Here is a 23,652-nt window from a genome sequence, read left to right on the forward strand (position 1 = left end):
CACACCTTCGTCTAATTTTTGAGCGTCTTCAGCAACACGGTTTAAGGTTAAACGCTTCCAAATGTGTTCAAGGTCAAACCTCTGTAAAATTTCTGGGCTGTTTAATTACCTCTTCAGGTGTAAGACCCCAGCCGGAAAATGTTCAAATAATACGTGATTATCCCAAACCAAAAACAGTTTCGGAATTGCGACGATTTCTGGCAATAGTTAATTTTTATAGGCGTTTCGTCCCTAACGCTGCTAAAACGCAAGCTCCATTGAGCGATTTCTTAAAAAATTCGAAGAAGAATGATAAAAGTCTCATTCAATGGAACGATAACGCCGAAAAAATCATTCACCAAATGTAAAACAGATATTGCAGAAACCGTAACTTTGGATTATTATTCGCCTGACAATGAACTTTCTGTCATGGTTGACGCATCTGATATAGCTGTAGGATCTATCTTACAATCTTTAACCCCTTCTGGACCTCGACCGATCGCCTTCTTTTCAACGGAACGAAATTATAGCACGTATGACAGGGAACTGTTAGCAATTTATTTAACAGTTAAACATTTTAGATACATTTTAGAAGGACACAAATTCATTATATTTACTGACCATCTGCCCCTTATTTACGCATTTCGAAAAAAATCCGACTCATGCTCACCCCGTCAATTAAGGCATCTTGATTTCATATAACAATTTAGCACTGACATTAGACACGTTTCAGGAACTGATAATGTTATCTCAGATGCTTTAAGTCGTATTAGTGAAATTAACCTCCCCTAAATAGATTTCTCTGCTATAGCTAAAGCTCAAAGTAATGATGAAGAATTAAATTCACTAATTTCAAATAACGAAACTTCACTTAGGTTACAACATCTTAAATTAACTGAAAACTTAAGCATTTTTTGTGACTCGAGCAATAATAAATTACGTCCTTTTTATTCCTATCAATTATTGAAGACGTATATTTGAGTCGATTCATAATTTATCTCACCCTGGTATCCGAGCTTCACAGAAAATGCTATCAGTAAGATATGTCTGGCCCTCTTTGAGCAAAGACGTAGCTGTCTGGGCTGGATCTTGCTTTGCAGTGCCAAAAGTCAAAAATCCAAAGGCACACTAAGAGCCCAATTCAGCATTTCAACCTTCCTTCCGAAAGGTTTGAACATATTCACATCGATATCGTTGGGCCACAACCTCCTTCCAACGGATAATAATACCTACTAACCATCATAGATAGATTTACCAGATGACCTGAAGCCATTCCAATATGTGACATCTCTGTAGAGACTATTTCCCGAGAATTGGTGAAAAATTGGATTGCAAGATTTTGCGTCCCTTTGGTTCTTACATCGGATCAAGGCACACAGTTCCAATCTCATCTGTTCTCAGAACTCCGACAAATGCTAGATATCCAGCACATTAGAACAACGCCTTACCATCCCTCCTCAATCGGATTGGTTGAACGTTTCCACCGTACGTTGAAGCAAGCTCTCAGGTGCCACCAGAAGTCATGGACTGAATGTCTACCCCTTGTTCGCCTTAGCCTCCGTACAGTCTTCAAAGAGGATATCAAAGGAACTTGTTCCGAAATGGTGTATGGAAAATCACTTCGTCTTCCTGGTGAATTCCTGGAACCACCTTCGACAAAACCTTCTGATGATCCTTCCTGTTTCCTGCAGAAGTTAAGGGACACTATGCAACTTTTCAGGACGGCAAATACCTCCGCTCATGTCAAACAAACCTGTTCGTGCACCCAGCATTATCATCAAACACACATGTCTTTGTGAAAGACGTGAGTAATAAATCATCTCTCACTGCACCTTACAGTGGTCCATTTGAAGTGATCAGTTGTACTGATAAACATTTCACAATAATTGCCAATGGAAGAACATCAACTATCAGTGTTGACAGACTTAAATCAGCCTTTCTTTTGACTGACTCTGAACCTTCATCTTCTCACGAGACTCAAAACTCATCTAACGTGGATACACCCGATTTCACACCCGTGAATGTTGACATTTCGCCACCTTCTGTGCTACCACAGGAAGTACAGACTCGCTCTGGTCGCAGAGTCAAATTCAACACATTCAACACAATATCTGTGATAATCGTGCTATAAGCATTAGGGGGGAATACTGTGGTGGACTTGCTTCACCTAAAATGGTAGTTCAGGCCAAAGCGCACCATCTTTACCTCAACCAACATGTCTTGTTTCCTGCTCCCCCGACCCGGCAATTGAAGCTTGGGACCGTTCGGTGGTGGTTGTTTTTACAACTTATCTGCTTTTGAATTTCTTAAAGTGACTTACTGAATCTTTTTTTATTAAATAATTGTTAAATGTTATTAAAAAACTAGTCGTTAATTCTTCTTAATTTTTCAGATTGTTTGTTTTATTAATTATTCTAAATGAATATGTTTATTACATTAATCAGATGAAGTTACTTTAGCCATAGTTAGCAACTTAGTTTATATATATATATATAGATAGACAAAGAGATAGATAGATAGACGACCGGTGGTTGAGCGGTAGCGCTTCGCGCTGTCGTGCCACAGGTCCCTGGTTCGATCCTCGGGCCGGGCAAGGCTAACTCAGCCTTTCATCCCTTCAGTGGTACTCGATAAATGAGTACCAAGCATGCTTGGGAACTAAACACTGGGGATCCGCGTTCGGCTGACCACCTGACCGGAACATCAGCTCCTGCACCCCAGAGCCCAAGGTCAAGAAAATTGAGATGGGCACAGTAGGCCTTGGCCCTCAAGGGCTGTCGCTCCGCTGAGTTTAGTTTAGTTATATATATATTTATATATATATATATATATATATATATATATATATATATATATATATATATATATATATATATATATATATATATATATATATATATATATATATATATATATATATATGTATATATATATATATATATATATACATGGTGTCTCAGCTAAACGTTTCAGAACTCCTGAGAGGGGTAGAGTGCATCCTGACTACTCGAAATCATATAGCAATGCGGGGTCGGAAATGCTTTCCAGAGGCGGTAGATAGCGTTGTACGAAAGTTCCGAGCTTTCCAGTGAGTTGGCCTCCTCGGTCACCTGACCTATCATGTCTTGCTTTTTTTTCTGGGGTCATATGAAAACACTGGCTTATGGCACCCCTGTTGACAATGCTGAGGAGCTGGTTGTAAGAATCGCAGTAGCTGCCGGAGAAATTCGAGATGTGCCTGGAGTATTGCAGAATGTTCGGATGTCCATGCGCCGGAGATGTGAGGTGTGCATTGTAGCCGGTGGCAGAAACTTCGAACACTTACTTTGACCCATGTACCTTATGCTTATTTCAATGCATGATTAAAACGATTTTTCACTTACGGTCTATTTTTTTTATGGTGCTTCTGTGTACATTTCCGCTTCGGGAAAGCATTTCCTACCCCGCATTGCTATATGATTTCGAGTCGTCAGGACGCACCCTACCACTCTTAGGAGTAACCACTCTTAACTGAGACACCCTGTATATTATATATATATATATATATATATATATATATATATATATATATATATATATATATATATATATATATATATTTTATTTGCTGTAAATGTTTTGTAAATTTTTTCTTGAGTGCTCCTCACACTATTGTATTGATATATTTTGCTTTGATTATATTGATACAATATTAGAAAGCACTCCTCTTTACGGATATAATCGTGTGAGCTGATTAAAGGATTATATCTTTTATTTTCCGGATTTTATTAATTTTTTTCCTTTTTCTCGGATTTTTCTTCCGGTTTCTTATTATTTTTATTAATATTTTCTTTTTCTCTCCTTTTGAACTGATATATATATATGTATACATATATATATATATATATATATATATATATATATATATATATATATATATATATATATATATATATATATATATATATATATATATATATATATATATATATATATATATATATATATATATATATATATATATATATAAAATAAGTGGCACATCTTAATTCTAGTGCGTAATTATTGAAAAGCTTTTTCTCACAATTATTAACTCATGGTTGAACTAACTCATAACTTCTATTGCATCCTGATATGAAATGATATTAAATACCATTAAATACCTTCCTATGCGTGGGTAAGATGCTGCCCAAAACTCCAAGGAAAATCTTTCTTTTCTTCAAAGTACCTTAAGAAATGTAACAAAAAGGCTCACTGTTCTCAAGCCAAGAACTAAATTAATAGCAATTTTTTTATTTCTATAACTGCCATCAGAACGATTACTAATTCATTTTAATGTATTAATAATAATAGTTAATAAAATCGGTATTTCTTATCAACGGTAAAAATATAACGGAAAGAAAAAACGTGGGACAATTGGTACAAATATTGCAAGACTGAATCTTATAGGGATAGAATATCATGGTATAGAATTTCTCTTGAACAAATTATCATTGGTTGAATCACATTTAGGCATACTATATCTTGAAACAAACCCCGCTGTAAACAAAATACTTTTGCTATACGCGCTATTGTTCGTGGTAATTTATACTCACTATTGTTCATCTTACTACGGATTATCGGGAGTTTATTGTATCCATTTCTTAAATATATATTTATAGATTAAAGGCAAATAATCTTTGATGCATTGTGTATAAACATATCACGCCCCATCTTTATGATCAACACGCCACAATCACGTAAACAGAACAAGTATTTTAATTTGTGTAAAATTTTAGAAACATCTCTCTCTCTCTCTTTTTTTTTTATTGCTTCTCAAAATATAAGGCTATCTACAGCTTAAAGTTAGTCGTATAATCTGTTCCGTATGGACCATCCTCAATATATATTTTAAGAATTGTAGTAAAAAATTATGTAAAAAAAATAATAAATTTTAGAGTTCGCAGATTAATGTTCAAGTGAGAAAAGTCTAAACTATCTAAACTTAACCCAATAATTACTAATTTCAGGAAGAGCAAAAGATGAATTAAAATAATAAAAAAGCCCTTTATTTGTCTAGTTGAGCTATACGTCTCTTGCTATTAATCGGCTTTAAGCTTCATCCTAAAATAGATTGATAAATAGATAAATAATTGCTTTAAACCCTCCCTTGTTTTTATTGATCTCAATAGTGATTATTTAAGGTTGGAAAATGTTTATATTCTGTGTCACTTAAATGTGAACTTACGACCCTTAATGTGTTTTCTTTTTTGACTTTTTAATGGATTCCAAAAGTGTAATCATTATGACTCACACTGGACTGAAGAGTAATATTAAAAAAAAAAAACTCTCATTTTTTATTTAGTTGATTTTGCCATGAAGGTTTTGTGGAAATCTGATAAAGAAGTGATCAAACTTCAGCTATGGGATATTGCAGGTGAGAACTTCAATTAATTATCTTAAAATACATTACACATTTCCATAATTCAAAAGTGAATGAAGCGAATCAAACTACATTAGGAATCACGTTTTTACCTGATTAAACATGCTAGTAAAAGTATTCCCAGGAAACTATGCGCGTGTAAGGTTCTCCCTGAAAACACTTGTAAATGGTGGATACATAGAATCCAGGCTCTCTTAATGTTTCTGAGAGTGTGTGGAAAAGATATTTGTTAGCTACCTGCAGGATTCGAACTAAGAATCTCTGGGGTGGTAGTCGGATGCTCTAACCACCATGGAAAAGAGTGAACACTCCAGTGAATTAGGAAGCTTTATATATAGTAGTAGCCACCGCACACTCTGTGAACGAAAGGACTCGTTGTCAGTCGTTAGCGTTTCAAGAGACTAAGAGGCCGCACGGCCCGTGCGTGAGTGAAGTCGCCATTCCAATACATTTCGGGTCTTGACGATGTGGGCAGAGGCGATTTGTTTGTACTATCAAGGAGAACCGTGAAACAAGGCGATTTGTTTGTACTATCAAGGACAACCGTGAAACAAGGAGATTTGTTTGTACTATCAAGGAGAACCGTGAAACAAGGCGATTTGTTTGTACTATCAAGGACAACCGTGAAACAAGGAGATTTGTTTGTACTATCAAGGAGAACCGTGAAACAAGGCGATTTGTTTGTACTATCAAGGAGAACCGTGAAACAAGGCGATTTGTTTGTACTATCAAGGACAACTGTGAAACAAGGAGATTTGTTTGTACTATCAAGGAGAACCGTGAAACAATGTGATGTAGTTAGTCGAGGAGTGAGATAGTTGCATTTCGTGTTCGAGTGTCCGTAGTCACCAATGTTTAGGAGAGTGCGTAAAAGCGATGTTTGTTGACTGCTGGCCAAGGACCTAAACGGACGTAGTCGGATGCTCTAACCACCATAAAAAATAGTGTACACCCCAATCGGGATGAATTAGAAAACTTTATCTATAGTGGCCGTCTTAACTTTTTTAGTTTGAAAGAGACTTAATTTAACAATCGGGTTTACGAAAAAAAGCCTTATCGCTAACCAGAGAATAGCATACAAACGCTTAATCGAAGAAAGCTATATCAAAATTTAACAAGTTATATATTAATGATGCCACGCATCGGAATTTGTTTGACAGAATGATATTATATTGAATGAAAGTTGTATTATAAATGAGGGTTTATGTAGTTCATAAGTAATCTGTGGGTATCAAATGAGGAAAAGCTAGTTTGAGGGTATGGAAAACACTGCTTTGTGATATTTAATATTAATGAAAAGTTATTATTGTGCGTCTATTCAAAGATCTTTTCTATTTAGCCTTATAGGTAGAGCCTGGATTCTACTCTAGATAGCCAAGGGGCTGTCATTCGGGGTTGAGTTCCGCCTCATTTTATTCCCCAAAAGATTGCAACGATACGGAAAATTTAACTCAGATGACACATGACTGTATTATTTTCCGTTATTACATCTTCTAGAACATTTTCACACTTTCTACAATCTTCAATACAGACAACGGATTTTAAAATCAAACTTTTTTTCCTCAGAGCTATAAAACTATGAACTCCTCGATTCAGTAGAATCATTGAATGTTATTAGTTTTGGAGATTAATAAATAATTTGACAGTCCATGATTTAAATCTACAACTTTCTAGGTCAATACAGACAACGAATTCTGAAATCAAATAATTTTCTTTCCCAAGGCTATAAAACTATGAACTCATTGAATCAGTAGAATCGTTGAATGTTACTAGTTTTTGAGGTTGATAAATAACACTGGAAACCAATTTTATTTTTCTGTTGCAAGATACTTTTTTTCTTTTTTTAACAAATCTTGGATATTTTTATACCGCTGATTTCAAATCTTCAATCACTTCCTCTTTTCAAACTACAATTTTTTTAAATGACATTTTTGTCTATTTTTTGTCGAAATGTACAGTTTAAAAACGATAAATATAATTGGGGGTTGAGACAAACTTCTGAAATATCGGCATGCGCCGCTAGGGGTGCTTTCTCTATTATAAACTATTTCTTCATGTGCTTTTGAACAGGTCGTAACTGGGAAGCTCCCCTAGACGACATCCCCTAGCTCTCCCGACGACATTACCGGGCATGGGTTCGAATGTAATTTTAATCCTGGTGATGTGCTCTTATTCCCCTAGAAGTTTGTCGCAATATTTATGCTACCCCCTGTTATATGTATATCGTTTTTAAACTTGTACATTTCGACAAAGAATAGGCTGGAAATGTCCTTTAAAAAACCTGTAGCTTCAGGAGCTAAACTAATTTTAGATTTGAAATCCTCATACCTGAATTAGGCAAGAACAAGTGTTTGTATAGATTCAACAAAAAATTTGTTTCCCAGTGTAATTTGATGTTTGACTTCTAACGTGATTTTCGTTAATTTTTTCTTACTTCGAAATTTGATTGTACGGGGCATTTGCTGTAGTTTTTGCTAAACTTTTTCGCTAGGACTACCACATCAGATTTACCTTAAGTCATTGGTCAAGTTTTAGCGTTTTCAAGGCACTGCTCATCTTTAATCTCATTTATTAAAAATATGCGGAATGACGAAAATTATAAAGAAAGTAGTCTCTTTGATAATACTTGAGAAACAAATTGATTGAAATAGGAACATCAAATTAAAAGTCGAAAAATTGACAGTTTATCTCTTACAGGTTTTGTTTTAATGAAAATAATTACAATTAACCAATATCAATCATCATTCAGTAAAACCTTTCATATAATCTTAACCCAACTGACTACTTGATTCAGTGAAAATAGAAATTTGTTAAAAGCCATTCCAGTTTCAGCTGCAGAAGAATTAAATTATGACTATACTTTCTATTTGTCTTCCTTAGGAATTGTATTGTCCCCAAAAGAATTGGCGATGGTTTAAACTTATTTGGCAGAAAACTAAAACGTATTTCAAACTAAAACGTATTTCAAAGATAAAAGTATCACTAAATATAGCAACTTCTTTTGCGTATGTTGAGATACAGTATTGCTTCATGGTAATCGACATTTTCTTCTCTTAGAACATATTCCTTTGTTCATGTTTTAAAAATTTTTAACGTTTAAAAAAAATGTTGCAAAACTGAATGTACACTTAAAAAGGCTCACGGATGAAGAAGCGTTTTTGTAAACTTCAGAATAATTTATATGTACTGGATATTTTAATAACGAATTTATTTAATAGAGAATCATACATTAAAATACTTAGGTGGATCAAATATGAATGAGACTTTTTTAATAGCAGCAGAAGATTTTTATTCTCATTGTCAAGGGAACAATAGAATTTTATCTAGTCTAAATAATTGTTTGGCAGTGTTTATTTCTTTGAAAGTTCTTTTTTTCAGTAAGTTGAATCATAAGTGAGCGTAAAGTTTCTTATGCCGTTGCACATCGCATTATAATTTCATTTGTAACAAGGGAAAAATGTCAAATCTAATGAAATTTTGGGCAGATAACAGGCACAGTTCGGCAATGATACCCTGTCGAAGGCTCAAGTATTCAAATGGCACAAGTTATTCAAACAAGGCTAAGAAGAAGTTGAAAACTTATGTCATATTTTTCGACCAAGTACGAGTCTTACGACAGAGAGAAAATTGACCAAGTTCGTGACCTCATTCATAATGACTGACGAAGTTAAGTTCGAGAAATTAGTGTTATAATAGAGATAAGTTATGGAAATATATAAAGCATAATTCATGACGATTTGGAATGTCGAAAAATTTCAGCGAGGGAGGCGCCTAGAATTTTGAACACAAATCACAAATATACACGAAAAGACCTTTGTCAAAAGCCGCATAAAACCACAGTAACACAACAGAAGTTATAAGCGTTACACTGGGAAGCAGATGCACATCCTCCATATAGCCTGGACTTGGCACCTTCGGACTACCATATATTTAGACTGTTGCAAGAAGCCTCTGAGAGAGATTTTCATCCAATGAAGAAGTGCAATCAATTCACTACACGACGTATTTCTTTCTACGCCACCGGGATTAAAAAAAACTTCCAAAACGTTTGAAAAAGTGTGTGGAAGTTCACGGGCATTAAATAGAAAAATAACATTTTTATATTTCCCGAAAGTAAAATTTTAATATTAAGTTAATTCATTTATAATCATTTTATCATTTATAACATATAAATTAAACTCATTTATATTTGATCCACTTAGGTATAAATTTTGCAACCTAAAAAGATTTTGCCCACAAAACGGAGCAAGTTGGCCTCTCTGCTAATTTAGATGATATATCAAATTAATAAACAAATATAGACCAGAAAGTAATCAAAATGACGCTGTGGAAGTACCCTACTGGAAAGAAATTTAGGGTACAAGCCTGCTTATAGGCATCTTTTCGAAATATGTTTTCTACTACAAAGTAGTGTAAAACTGCATGAACTATTATATCGTAAAAAGTGCAATTATGTTATTTCGAATCGCCATAAATTTGCAAATATAAAAAAAAAATTGTTTTCGAGTTTCAGGTCAAGAACGATTCACATGGATGACGCGAGTATATTATAAAGATGCTCAAGGTTGTATTGTTATGTTTGATCTAAATAAACGAAGTACTTTTCTCAGTGCAATGAAATGGAAAAAAGATGTTGATGCTAAATGTCACTTATCTGACGGTTCCTTATTACCTTCTATTTTGCTTGGAAACAAAGTAAGAATTTGATCATTTTTAGGGTTTGTTCCAGTGGCGTGAAGGTATTCAATCCAGCCAAAACAAATGCTGATAATGCATCTACACAAATTGAACAAATGAATCTATTGACGACTAAGGACACGAAAACTTAAATCCACCACTACTTTAATTGTGTAATTATATCTTTAACAGATAACATTTACTTTAAACAAAATAATCTGTTAAGAATAACCTATGATTTTCAACATGTTTAACAATGAAGTTTCAGATCGAGTTTTAAGAATTCTTTTTATTTAAAAAAAATTTAAGGATAATTCGTTGGAAATAATAATTTTTTTTACCGTAGAATAAATTTTTAAACATACCTGAAAATGAATTTAAATGACTGATTCAACTTTTTATAAAAAATTAAATTAAGTAGGCGGTTTTTGCCCCTTTTTTCCATTAATTTCACTCTTCTTTTCAATGGCATCTAATCAAGTATAATCGGGTATCCAGTTACTCCTGCATGCCACTGGTTCATTCATATGTATCTAATGTTTATTATAAAATAAAAATCATGATGATATTTCCGATATTTTTAGATAAAGTGTGCTAAAAAATTCTATTTAATGGAAGTTAGTCGGTTGATAAGAGGATTAGTACAAAATATTCCCAAAAAACCTAAGTTTCAAGATGAGTTTTTCAATGCTGAGCTCATAGTTTGGTGGAAAACTGTTAAATTCGAACATCAGTTAGAATTCATTCAAAACATTTGATTTGCTAGCTAATAATTCACTTTTTATCCTATGATAGCTGTAAAGAATATATTTTAGTTTTTCAATAGTTCAATCTAGACTGTGCGAACGGTTAGGGACTAAAAACGCACAATAAAAAATTTAAAATTTTTATACATTTTAAAAAATTTATATAAACTTTTATGAATGGTGGTAACTACTTTACACCAAAGTGGTGTAGTGAAAAACGCCATACATAACTCTTGGATCTAGTGTTTCACTGTACCAATGTTCTTTACACAACTTAGTGTAAAGTAGCCGTCACTATTTTTGTTATTCAGTAGTGCTAAAATTTATAATTACAGTAAGATAAGATACACGGAGAGATACACACATAAGAGTCAGCAAAGTTATTTTTACTATACAATGTAAAGTAAGAATCATTAATTTAGAATGCACAAATCTTAATATAAACAAGTCTTAAAATTAAATTGTAAATCTAACACACGCGTATAACAGAGAGAATCTTAAGGCGAATTAGAACTAGGCTTAAGTAAACGGAAGCAGATAGAAATTACACATTAAAATCAGTTTATACAGTTCTCAGTGATTTCAATTATCCTTATTACACAACTAAAACACACATATTTAGCAGCGAATTTTCCGTTTCTGTAGAAGGATAGCAGGGTTGAAAATAACAAATTCTCGCCTGCTCATACCAGATAGTAAACAAACTACTCGCGATATTCTATACTTCGCGTTTCCTGAATTTTTGATATTCAAAACACGCCAACATTGGTGTTTTCCGAAGTGAAAATAATTCTCGAATGGAGAGAAAGCGTGAGAATTTTGGTGTAAGATTATTTAATTCTTCGTGTTAAGATTTAAATCACACCCTTTAAATCCTATATGAACGCTCGCAGTGTTTCTTTACACAATTTTGGAGGTTTTCAACATCATATTCGGAGAGATATTACACGACAGTTTTTACAGTGTAGAAAAACTTTACTTTTTGTTTAGATATTTCTATAAAAAAAATACCTAGAGAATTACTATTTAAATAAAATTGTCATGACACTCGAGATTAAGCTTTTCATTTTAATAACTACATAAAGCATATTTAATGTTTGAAAATCTTTTTTATGTTTGTTAATATTGTATTTGACAAAAAAAAAAAAATTTAAATACAAAAGAAAATTTTATTAATTATATTCTGATAAGATATACGTGAACTTTATGTATATACAATATCAAAAATATCGGATGAGCAAAATGTGAAATAAAAAAGGAAAAGCTGAATTACTTTTGATTTAAAGATAACTTTATCCGCATTTCGCTATAACTCTAGATCTATTTAAGCGAATAAAAAATTTTTTTTGCATAGAATTACTAAAATCATTTTTCCAGAGATAAGTTCGGGCAAAATATAATATTTCAGGATTTTTTTTATACACGTTTATTTAACTTGACAATGATAAAAAAAGGTGTAACATTTTTTACATCTATCCAGACTATGTAACTTTAATAACAAAATTCAAAATTTGGACCGATTTTTTTTTAATGAAATTTTGTTACTCAGAAACAATTTGACAGATTTCATTCAAATTTTTAATTTTATCATTTTAATCTTTATAGTTTAGATTAATGTAAAATTTTTTATGTCTCACGATGAAAATGCATTAATCATCATTAAATTAAATAATTAATAATACTGAAAATTCATATTTTGGTTGAAATATACACTGGTGTGCAAAACTTAAGCAACAAGTAGTTTTTCGGTCACAGCTCCCCAACAAAGTATAAGATAGCCATGAAATTACAGTATAATATGCACGTAATTCAGTAGAAAGATTATTTGTATGCAAATTTTAGAGATAAGACGTCGTAGGTGATGTAAGTGTACGTAAACCTTGTGGGTCGGCGCGCGCAGGTCAAAGCTGTGATAAAAGGATGAAGAGCACCGTAGTTAAAGACAGTCGCTGCAAGTGCAAGTGATTTGTTTTGTGAAACATGTCTTCAAGAAATCATTCAGACGACTTTACTCGAGGAAGAATGATTGGGAAGCTTGAGGAGGGGCGTAGTGTGACCAGTGTCGCCGAAGAGTTCGGGATCAACAAAAGTGTTGTTTCTCGTGCTTGGAATGCCTTTAAAACTACTGGTACAGCTGTTCGGAAGGTTGGTGGTGGCCGTCCAAGGAAAACAACACCAAGAGATGAACGTTACATTGTCCTCCAGGCGAAAAGAAACCGTTTTCAGTCAGCGAGCGCCATATCTCAGCAACTGTGCACAGCCACAGGACGACAAGTATCAAGATTTACAGTGGCCAGACGCTTCCACAAAGGTGGCATATTTGCTAGACGTCCTGAACGCTGCATACCTTTAAAAGTTAGCCCTCAGCGGCACGGTTTAGAGTGGTGCAGAAAACACGAAACCTGGACACCTCATCAATGGAGTCGCTTCCTCTTCACAGATGAGAGTCGTTTTAGCGCTACAAGCGATTCTCAACGTAAGTTGATCTGGAGAGAGGTTGGAGCTCGATTTCATCCCAATAACATCGCGGAAAGAGATCGTTACGGTGGTCCTGGAGTTGTCGTCTGGGGCATTATGTTGAACGGGCGGACTGAGTTTCAGATCTTCGACAGAGGTTCTGTAACAGGAAACCGCTACTGCAATGAGGTAATCCTACCCCATGTGCGTCTGTTCCGAGGGGCCATTGGACCAGACTTCATTTTTATGGATGACAATGCCCGGCCACACCGTACTGCTAATGTTCAAGAGCTACTGGAAAGTGAATGGATTGGCCAGCTTACTCTCCAGATCTAAATCTCATGCAGCATATGTGGGATGCATTAGGGAGACGTCTTGCGACACGACAGCATCCTCCTGGTAACACCCATCAGATGAAAGATGCGTTAAAGGAGGAATGGAGACGTTTACCACAAGAACTCCTGGATAATCTGGTGCTTAGCATGGAGACACGATGCCAAGCAACAATTACAGTAAAGGGAGGGCATATCCCATACTAGGGAACATCTGCCAGTTGTACTTACGCTTCTTCAGGCAATCATGTGTAACGCCACTATATGTCAAATAAAGCCTTTTTTTGTTCAATACCCTACTTTAAGCTTTATATTCATTTCTGCGCCATTATTCTTTACCATCGTTTAAGTACAAAATAAAGTACATCATATTCAAATTTCATCTCAGTGGGATGATTTCTTGTAGAGTTATGACAAAAAACGCACTTGTTGCTTAAGTTTTGCACAACAGTGTATTATCATTGGAAAAATGAATTTTTTAATTCTACGCAAAAAGTATTGATTTGCTTAAACAGTTCGAAAGATATAGCGAAATATACAAAATGAAATTAACATCAAGGTGATCATCTCTTGAATTAACTGTTAAGTGTATAAAACCTGTTCGATTTAATATTTTATTTCATAAGCTGAGTTAACCAAATTCTGAGTTCAATGTTCAACTCCGTATCCTTGTCCAACCCAGAATACAAGGGAACTCTAGAATCAAATTACTTTTCTATGGAACTAACCACTTTTGAGTTACATGGAGAGGAAAAGTACGAAAATCTCCCACGGTTAGCCCGACGGCAAGGAGATTCTAACCCATGATCCATCTACCACTGAAGAAAAATTGTTTTATTTTATTTTATAACCATCCTTGAACAGCCGACGCAATTTTGAGTTTACGACTATTAATGTTCAACTCCGTAGCCTTGTGATTTGGAACCCAATCCAGAAGACAAAGGAAGTCCTGGATCAAGTATTAGGAGAAATTTACCTTCGTGGAGTGCTTTTTGATTTAATTAGACAGCATTTGCGTTACATGAGAGGAAAACCACAAAACCCTGAGCCATCATGGCTCTTGTCGGTTGAAACTGGGTTTTATAGTCATATTTCAATTTCTTTGTTTCTTCCAGCAATCAAGCAGATTTCGATAGCACTTTTTTTTCCTTCGCTTACATATTAATTTGCAACCACTAATGAATATGCTTTTCTGACTTCATTTTTTCACAAGAATTCTAAAATTATATACATTAAGGGCGGTCATCTTGGAAAACCCTGCATCACATATTAGATAGTTAGAAAATGAGATTTCGAGACTTCTTCAAATTAGGCCAACATAGACATTCTCAAAGACAAAGATTTATAAACATTTCGAAGTATATAACTAATTTGCATACTAATAAATACGGAGTATTGTAATAAATATATCCTTTTAGTTCTCTGAATAAATATAAAGAGTTTTCTTAAGCAAGAATTAAAACTCTCAATATTTTATTTACAGTGTGATTTACCTGTAAGAGATGTCAATCAAGAAGAAATAGAATACGCATACAGAAAAGGAAACTACATAGGCTGGACGGAAGTTTCGGCAAAAGAAGGTTTGATGGTAGATGACTGCATGAAGTAAGACATTTCAATTAAAGTCATTATATTTAGAATATATTTACTAACAACTAAAGAAATGATAACGCGTAAAAAATATGAAATTTTAAAGATATCAATCTTAAATAATTTCAATGACATCAATCTTAAATATGCAAACAAATATGTGGAAATGATATTTTGAGTAACAAAATCAGACTCAAAATTTTTTGTGAATAAATGATGTATGAAGGATATTCTTTTTGTTTAATACCTTTTGTTAGCAGTACAATTTTAGTTCACTTTAGTTTATGTTTCTGTATAAATATCAAAATTAGAAAGGTATGTTTTCAAATATTAAGCTAGTAATTCTGAGCTTCGGTTTGTATTTTTTGACAACAGTGGTATTCTCAACATTAATGCATATTTACTTAAAAACTGGTCGAGCGGTATCGCCCGTCAAACGCAGTGGGTTCGAATCCTGCTGTTACCCGGGATGTATCTGTATTGTGCTATCTGTCCTTCTATTTGATAAGCCTTAATTGAGCACACAAGCTTGCAAATGTACCAATAAGTAAATACTTAAAAACTACTCGAAGCACATTACTTATACTTTTTGAAGTAAGTTTTATGTGTAAACACTACTAAAAACTATGAAGTACATGAACAGAAAAATCTGAGAATAATCATCATAAAATTTACACGCATATTATAGCTTTTTTATGTGTTTCAGACTGGCTTTAGAAAGATAGAACTGTACTGTTTGTTGCGTTTTGTTTAGAAAACCAGATGATAGTGTAATCAAATTTCAAAATTAGTGACTAAGTTCGTCAGCAGATGGAGCTGGTGAGAAAACTAGGAAGATATATATTTTTTTAAATAACCATTGTTTCCAGCAACAATATGGTGCAGCCTGATAAAAAAAAATTAACAGACGCTGATGCAAATGTTTTAAATGGAATGATCTGATAAGCAACAAAAACACCAATTTTTTTTTCTTTGGTTTTATTAGTCAGCAGCACCATTTGTTTACAAACTTTGTAATTAATTTTGAAGTTTTGTAACAATAAAATTTAGATTCTTACGCAGAAAGCTGCAAACCATACATTTATATCCCTTTAATTTTTTCTTATTGATTTTTTAAATTATCAGTTTACTTTTAGAATAACCAGTATATTTTTTGAACTCTACTATTATAATTTTGAAAACATCTATCATTTTAATAATCATTTGGTTTTTATCTATAATTAGTATAGCGTAATCATAAAACTAAAATACTGCTAAATCCTACAAATGTAAAAATCTTTTTTTGTAATATTTTAAACTAATTTATAAATTTTTCATATCATTCATTCTAATCTGATAATTTCAAGGTTAATTGCACTTATTTACATATAATTCAATAGAATTTTCAGATAATTCTTCGGTACATATCTATACCATTCATCGCTATAATTCGGAAAATTTCTAGTGTTAAGGTAGAGGTTTAACTCTTTGAAGACCAGTTTTTTTCCAATAAAAAAAAACAAATTGCGACTTTAATAGATCAAATAAGGTTAAAATAACATTCTGCCAAAATAAAAACTAACTATTTGGGGAATTGGGGGGGGGGTGATGGGAAATGTGTCACAACGGGTTTTTTACATAGGCCACATATATCCCAATGGGGTTTTCGTATACAAGACATACATGTCCCAGGGAAAGTAAATGTCCCTAAAGAGTTAAAATAAATTCTGATGCTATTTTCGTTTCTTTTAAAATATCTCATATTAACAATACACAACGGACCAAATCTCTATTACAGTGCGTATGACGTTTACACAAAAATAAAATGAAAAATTACCATTGACTATCAAAACTCGAAATTTCAATAGAATACAATTAGAATATTATTTGGGGATAAGTTTTCTTTATATAACTGCAAATTATTTTCCCGGAATCAATTACATATGTAAGTCGTAACTTGTATGCGAGCAATAATTGGCCTTTTGCTCCAGAATGCAGAGAAATCTTGATACAGAGAACAATCTTGAACTGAATACACAAATCCGATCCAAAAACTGTCTTTTCCTCAATTCTCCTCGAATTATTCTTAAATTGTATCTTGAGTATTTTATTATTTTTTGACAATACTTTTAAAAAATTTCTACTAATAGTAACCTTTTTAGAAATGAATTGTTAATTTTTTATTAAATAAAAATGTAATCCTTTATCGTTTTATGTAAATTTCATAATAGGACCATTTGCAAAATGTAACCCTTTATCGTTTTACGCAAATTTCATAATAGGACCATTTGTCCAGTGTTCGACATTGCTTAATTTTAAATCCGCATCCTGAGGGGAATTTCAAAAATTAAATCTAGCTCTTAACTGGTTAAGCAATAGAGGAATTTTTTTACTGAACAACTGATTACAGTTTAAAAAATAAAGTATACTTTATTTTTAAAAAAAAAGTTAACAAGGGTATAGGATATAAATATGCATTACTTACATTAACTTCAGTACACATTATTTTGCATCTACAAAATCGAATTAAACACATGGTGCTTTGTGATGGTCACCTTTAAAGTAAAAGGCGTTGCACAACCACCACCTTTAATATAAATTTTTAGAATTATTGTCAAAAATGAGGGAAAAAACACACATTAGGGGTCAGAAATTAAAATTTAAATGTGGAGAAACATAAGACTGACAAATCAATAGAAAGGGCCAAAAAGCTTCTTCAACTGTTATAATTGAAGATTAAACTAAAAAGCAACTTCTAATTAATGAAAAGTAAACACATTTTAGTCCCATTTGACAGTTTTATTTCTTTTTAGTGATTTCAATCGCAACCAATTTTCATCTCAAATAAACTTCTTATGGGACATTTCTTTTCTATTTAGATTTTTAGTGGATGCAATGATTAATAAAGATGGTGGAAGGGTCTCAGTACGGAATGAGCAATCAACAGTAGACCTAGTAAAAACAAAGAAGAAAAGGAGCTGTTGTAAATAGAAAAACTGTGTTAAATTTATTTTTACATAAACTAGTTAGAATTTTCTTCTCAATATAGCATCCCTGAAAAAATATATTCTTTTCAACTGATAACTAAATTAAACATATGATAACTCAACTTCTTTAAAATAAATAATACATACGATGTTTATTGAAGGATTTTAATAAGTAATAAACACACATTTTTGTCTTTTCATAAATGTAACAATAATATGTACCGAATATCAATAGAAAAGTGCGGAGTTTCACTGCAGTACTTCTAATTGGTTTTTTTTTATATCTATGATGCATGAAATAGAAGGCACGTAATTAATTTTGAGGACTCATCTTATAACTCCAGAAAATATGTGAATTACACACCTATTTAATATGTTTTACCATGTGAATTACACACCTATTGAATACCATATAAATTACACACCTAGATATAATTTCCACCTGGGGTAATGTACAGTCCGCAAAAAAAAAAAAAAAAAAAAAAAAACGAATCACCCTGAATAACTTTCGTTCTAATGATCGGATTTTCACGAACTAAGTGTCAATCTTAATGATTCCTGGGGGTGACCTCAAATATGCTAATTAATTAGTGCTAACTATTAATTAATATACGAAATCAGACACAAAAACGTACTTTCTCTGAATAAACATGTAATTTTTTTTACATATTTGGAATCTAGACACTTGAATTAGGGGGGGGGGGTAGACAAGATTTTAAAAAAATTGGATCGTAAATTGGGTCGCAATAAAGGTTTATATATTTGGCGACAGTCCAGAAAACCGCTAAAAAAAGTCGTCTGCGCAAATGAATATTTTAAGATAACCCATTGACAATTCCAAAGAATAATGCTTAATTTTACTAGGTTGCTAGGCAACCATGCTATGACTGTAAAAAAATTTAAATAATGTTTTGTTTGTGATTGATCAGAGAGATTTAATTCATTGTTGATAGAAAATATCTCGAAGTTTCTCGGCAATAGACAATTTTTAAGCTGATTTGTCTAAAAAGCAAAAAAAAAAACTATTTTAATGTCCTTTGAGAAGAAAATTTGAATCGATTTATAAATTATTTATGATTTTCTAAGTTTTTAGAGTTTAAATACATGAACTTTTTACCTGATATTGTTTAGATTATGCTGTTTTTGCTAAATTTATTCGAGGATTTCATACTAAAATTAAATTAACATAACTTATTACAGCTATATACAAAATTTTAGGGATAATCATTTTTACAGCCTTAACCCCTTGGGGACGGGCGATTCATGAAAGCATTCGTACAAAATCAGAATCAAGAAGTAAATAAATAAAAAACGGTAGCTTAAATGCAGGCGTTGCTAATTTCACAGACTTACTTTGCCTTGAATTTAATTATTGTTAGTTTAATCATATATATAATCAATGTTTGTTCAAAGTATAACTAAATAATTTTATTTTGAACTAAGTAATGGTGAATTAAATAAATCAAACAATTATAATCCCGCCCACAAATAAACCGCTAAAGAATTACTTTGATTACTAGTTTTATCTTTTTACCCTGGTTGATACTGTTTTATGCTGTCACGTATTTGTGACCGTCGGCGCGAAAGGGTTAATCGAGTATTCTAGGCAAGAAAGTTTGAAGAAAAAAAAAGTGCTTGAAAAATAAAATGTAGATTGTATAGTAATTCTAATGCACATTCACAAGGTTTTCAGTAATTTACGATATTTCTTTTTTCTATAACTCAAGGAATTGCTGAATGTTTAGTGGCATTTTAAAGACATTGAAATATGTTATGTTTAAGAATAAGATATTGAAATAATATGTTGCATATTGTATGATTCGTTGTTTATAAAATCACATCATTCTGCTAGATATTTAGGTTACATGGTTTTCTTTGGATAATGATGATTAGCAAATAGCATCTTCGTGTTTCGATGCATTCTGAAACTTACGTTCGCAAATTCACCATGCAATGTCGCACAGCATATTCTTCAATTACGATAAGCTACATTTACCACCAAATACTATGATTATTTATGTTTTCTTATATATATCTGATACTCTCCTTTTAAACAGAGCTAGTAAGATCCTTAAGATACTGAAATGGGGCCCAAAAACTTAAAAGATAAAATATTTAATTTCATTAACTCCAAACATCCGGTCTCAAAATTTTAATTTTTAAGTTAAATATAACTTTTACAATATTGATGCTCTTACGTTTTTAAAGACCACATGAATCCTGTTAAAATATTAAAATGCATATGTTTACTTTAAAGAGTGTAAAATCCTTATCAAAATAATGATCAAGACCTAAATGTAAAACAGTATAATTGACGATAAAAACTCAACTGGCTTCAAAACATATGAAGAGGGAAGTAAAAGTCGACATGCTTCGAGCGTTCAAATATAATCGCCCATTCTCAAGACTTGTCAGGCTTGAATAACTTGTGACTTTCATTATTGGACGCTCAAAACATGTCTACTTTTATTATCATCTATTATTTTTTAAAATCAATGAAGTTTTAATATTTTCTATTCAGTTTCTTGGGATTATCCATTTAGTTACACAACATATTAAATTATTTCACTCGATATTAAAATAAGTTTTGAAAAGGTATTTTTTATATATCGATGCCAAAGTTTACTCTACATATATTTTAGGGTATACTTTCGGAGTATTTTGATCGAGTTTATTTTTACACCCTTATTTGCTTAAAATTATTAAATAATTTGGTTAAAATAATTTATTCAAGCTACATGATTTAATGCATTTATAGTATAATAGTAAACGGGGCTTCCATCGCATATTCTTAACCTTAATACCGCTACCATTAAATAAATGGAATAAGCTTAGATAAATAATAAAAGCTAATTTTTTCCTCGTTTTAATTTTCAAGGAATAATATGTTTCGATCAAGTTATGTTGCAAATTTTTAAAGGAACATTGACGACAGAAAAGTTTAATCTCCTAAATATCCAATAGCCTGTGCTTTTCTCAATATTGAAGAATTTATTTCAAAAAGAACATTTGGTTAATCAAATTTTGGCACTGAAGCTGATACAACTAACATTGATAATGAAAGTATCTTGAAAACTGATTTTGATATTAGTCCTCTTGAGGCATTGTTAGTTGCAAAAACAATTGGTTCCATAAGTAAATGGTAAGTACTGCTGAAGACCCACTAGATATAAGTCAATGAGAGATGGATTTTACTCAAACTTTGAAACTCCTTTCTCTCATTTATTATCCAGTGAGGAATTCTAGAAATGGTACTGGAAAATCAAAAGAAATTTCGAACATGCATTTACATTGGCCAAAAATTTGGAAAAAAGAGGAAGGTTAAATCAAAAGAAAAAAATTACTTTTTTGCATTAATTTCAGAAAAAGAACGAAAATTTAAAGAGATTGAAGGAGCTGAAAAAAAGTTAAAGCAGAAAATATGACGAAGAGAAAAAAAATACTTAAAAAGATTAAAAAAATGCTTAAAAAAATATGAGGAAAAGAGTAAACAAAAAAGTGATCTAATTATAATAGTAATAAAAACAACATTGGATTACGTAATGATAAACATTCATAATTTAGAACGGACTATTAAACAGTGAGAAAAAAAAATGAAATATTTTTTTTTTTTAAATTATGTATTCAAACATATTTTACTTTCCATTCCATGACTGAAGAAAAAGTAGCATTTTCCACGTTAACTGTGGTTATATGTTGTAATTCCAAGAAAAATCTTGTTTTTAAACATTTGTGTGGCCTATGGATTCCTAACGAGCATCAAACATTCTCTAAATTAAGTGTTCATTCACTGGAAAATTTAGTGTTTATTGACTGGTAAGAGCTGTTCCTTCACTTGGTTATCTTACTACTTATTATTTAAACCACCAAAAGCTTAAAACAATATTATGTAAGTTATCTAAATTTTTTTTACATAATTTGTATGTAATAACAAATATGTCGACACCATCATTTAGCTAAAATTACAAATTTTGATATTTTTATGATTTTTTCTTAAAGGCAAGCTAAGCTTAAGTGTTCCTTCATTCGTTAATTTACCCTATAAGATGATGAGAAATTTGCGATGTTGTGAGAGATGCTTAAAAATGTTGAATACGCACTTTTATTAATATTTATAAAATATATATTCAAGAAATTGATAAATATATTATTCCAAATCTATGCATACGTATGTATATTATTGAAATTGTATCAGTTATTGAAAAACAAAATCAAAAAATAAAAAATGATCACATTAAATAAGCACAATCTGGTGTATAATCCATATTCTATCAGAAGATCATATCGTATCCTATTTTATAAAACTAGACATTCCTTGAATAAAGTGTTTTATATTCAAAATGTTTTATTCAAATTTCTTTACTAAATTGCAAATAAATTATTAAGCAACTAAAAAGGAAACATTGTATTTTATTGTTAGAAAGAAATAAAAATTAAAGATTAGCAAACGATTATTAGCAACAAAAAAAACATGAATGAAATTTTACACTACGCGCGCGAAGTCAAATTCCTCGCAGGTTTATCACATTTTAATATTAATCGCCTCATTTAATCATTTCTTTATTGTCTCCAAATTATTTTTTTTAAAATGATTAATTTTAATTTTTCTCAGCTTTTAATAAATAAAAACAGTTGAAACTTTAGATTTTTCAATTGAAAAATATGTAGATTAATATGGTATAAAAAAATTCATACCTTATAATTCAAAATTTTTTCATCTTCAATTTAATTAAATAATAAAAAATAATTAATAATTATTAAAAATCATTTTTTTCATGAAATTATCTTTGGGTAAATGAGTTTTATGCGTGGGTGCAATTTTCTTTAAATTGCTTTATAAGTTTTGAAAATATCACTAAAAACGTAAAAAGTGGAATAAACATTGAGGGGTACGAACTTTGGATCGCTCTCCTGACCAAACTATGGGGACCATATTTCCCAGATTGCGGCTACCCCCTATATTTTGAAGGTTAAGAATCCAAATATGTAAAAAAAAATGTATGTTTATTCAGAGAAAGTACGTTTTTGTGTCTGATTTCGTATATTATTTAATAGTTAGCACTAATTAATTAGCATATTTGAGGTCACCCCCAGGAATCATTAAGATTGACACTTAATTCGTGAAAATCCGATCATTAGAACGAAAGTTATTCAGGGTGATTCGTTTTTTTTTTTTTGCGGACTGTACACACTTCTGAACTTGAAAGCGAAAGTTTCAAGCAACTTTTAAAGAACTCATTTGGAATGCTATGTAATTTTGATCTTCAGGTTTTCTTACTGACTTAGACATCTTTATACCTTGTTCCTACAAAAATGTTAGTTTATATCAGGGCTAAAAAAAACTCAGAAATTTTACCCGTCCCCGAGGACGGCTTGTCCAACAATGTACCCGTCCTCCTTTGAAACTAACCCGTCGCTTCTAAATAAGTAAAAATATTATTTTTTCTTACTTATTACAAACATTTATATAAATTACACAATGAATTTGTAGCTACTACATTATA

At 31.9% G+C, this 23,652-nt stretch overlaps 1 protein-coding gene across 3 annotated transcripts in view; it reads left to right on the forward strand.

The window, feature by feature from the left end:
• Positions 1-18,303, forward strand: part of LOC107448407 (ras-related protein Rab-29) — a 32,619-nt gene extending 14,316 nt beyond the window's left edge. For all 3 annotated transcript variants that reach the window (XM_016063588.4, XM_016063586.5, XM_016063589.5), the window contains exons 4-7: positions 5,303-5,374; positions 9,894-10,075; positions 15,076-15,197; positions 18,041-18,303. In XM_016063588.4, coding sequence (XP_015919074.1) covers positions 5,303-5,374; positions 9,894-10,075; positions 15,076-15,197; positions 18,041-18,152 — 488 coding nt within the window. In that variant the 3' untranslated portion in view covers positions 18,153-18,303. The remainder of the gene's footprint in view (positions 1-5,302; positions 5,375-9,893; positions 10,076-15,075; positions 15,198-18,040) is intronic.
• The last annotated feature ends 5,349 nt before the right edge of the window (positions 18,304-23,652 follow it).

This window comes from Parasteatoda tepidariorum, chromosome 11, assembly GCF_982258835.1.
Source record: "Parasteatoda tepidariorum strain Cologne lab strain chromosome 11, Ptep-v5.0, whole genome shotgun sequence".
NCBI lineage: Eukaryota > Metazoa > Arthropoda > Arachnida > Araneae > Theridiidae > Parasteatoda > Parasteatoda tepidariorum.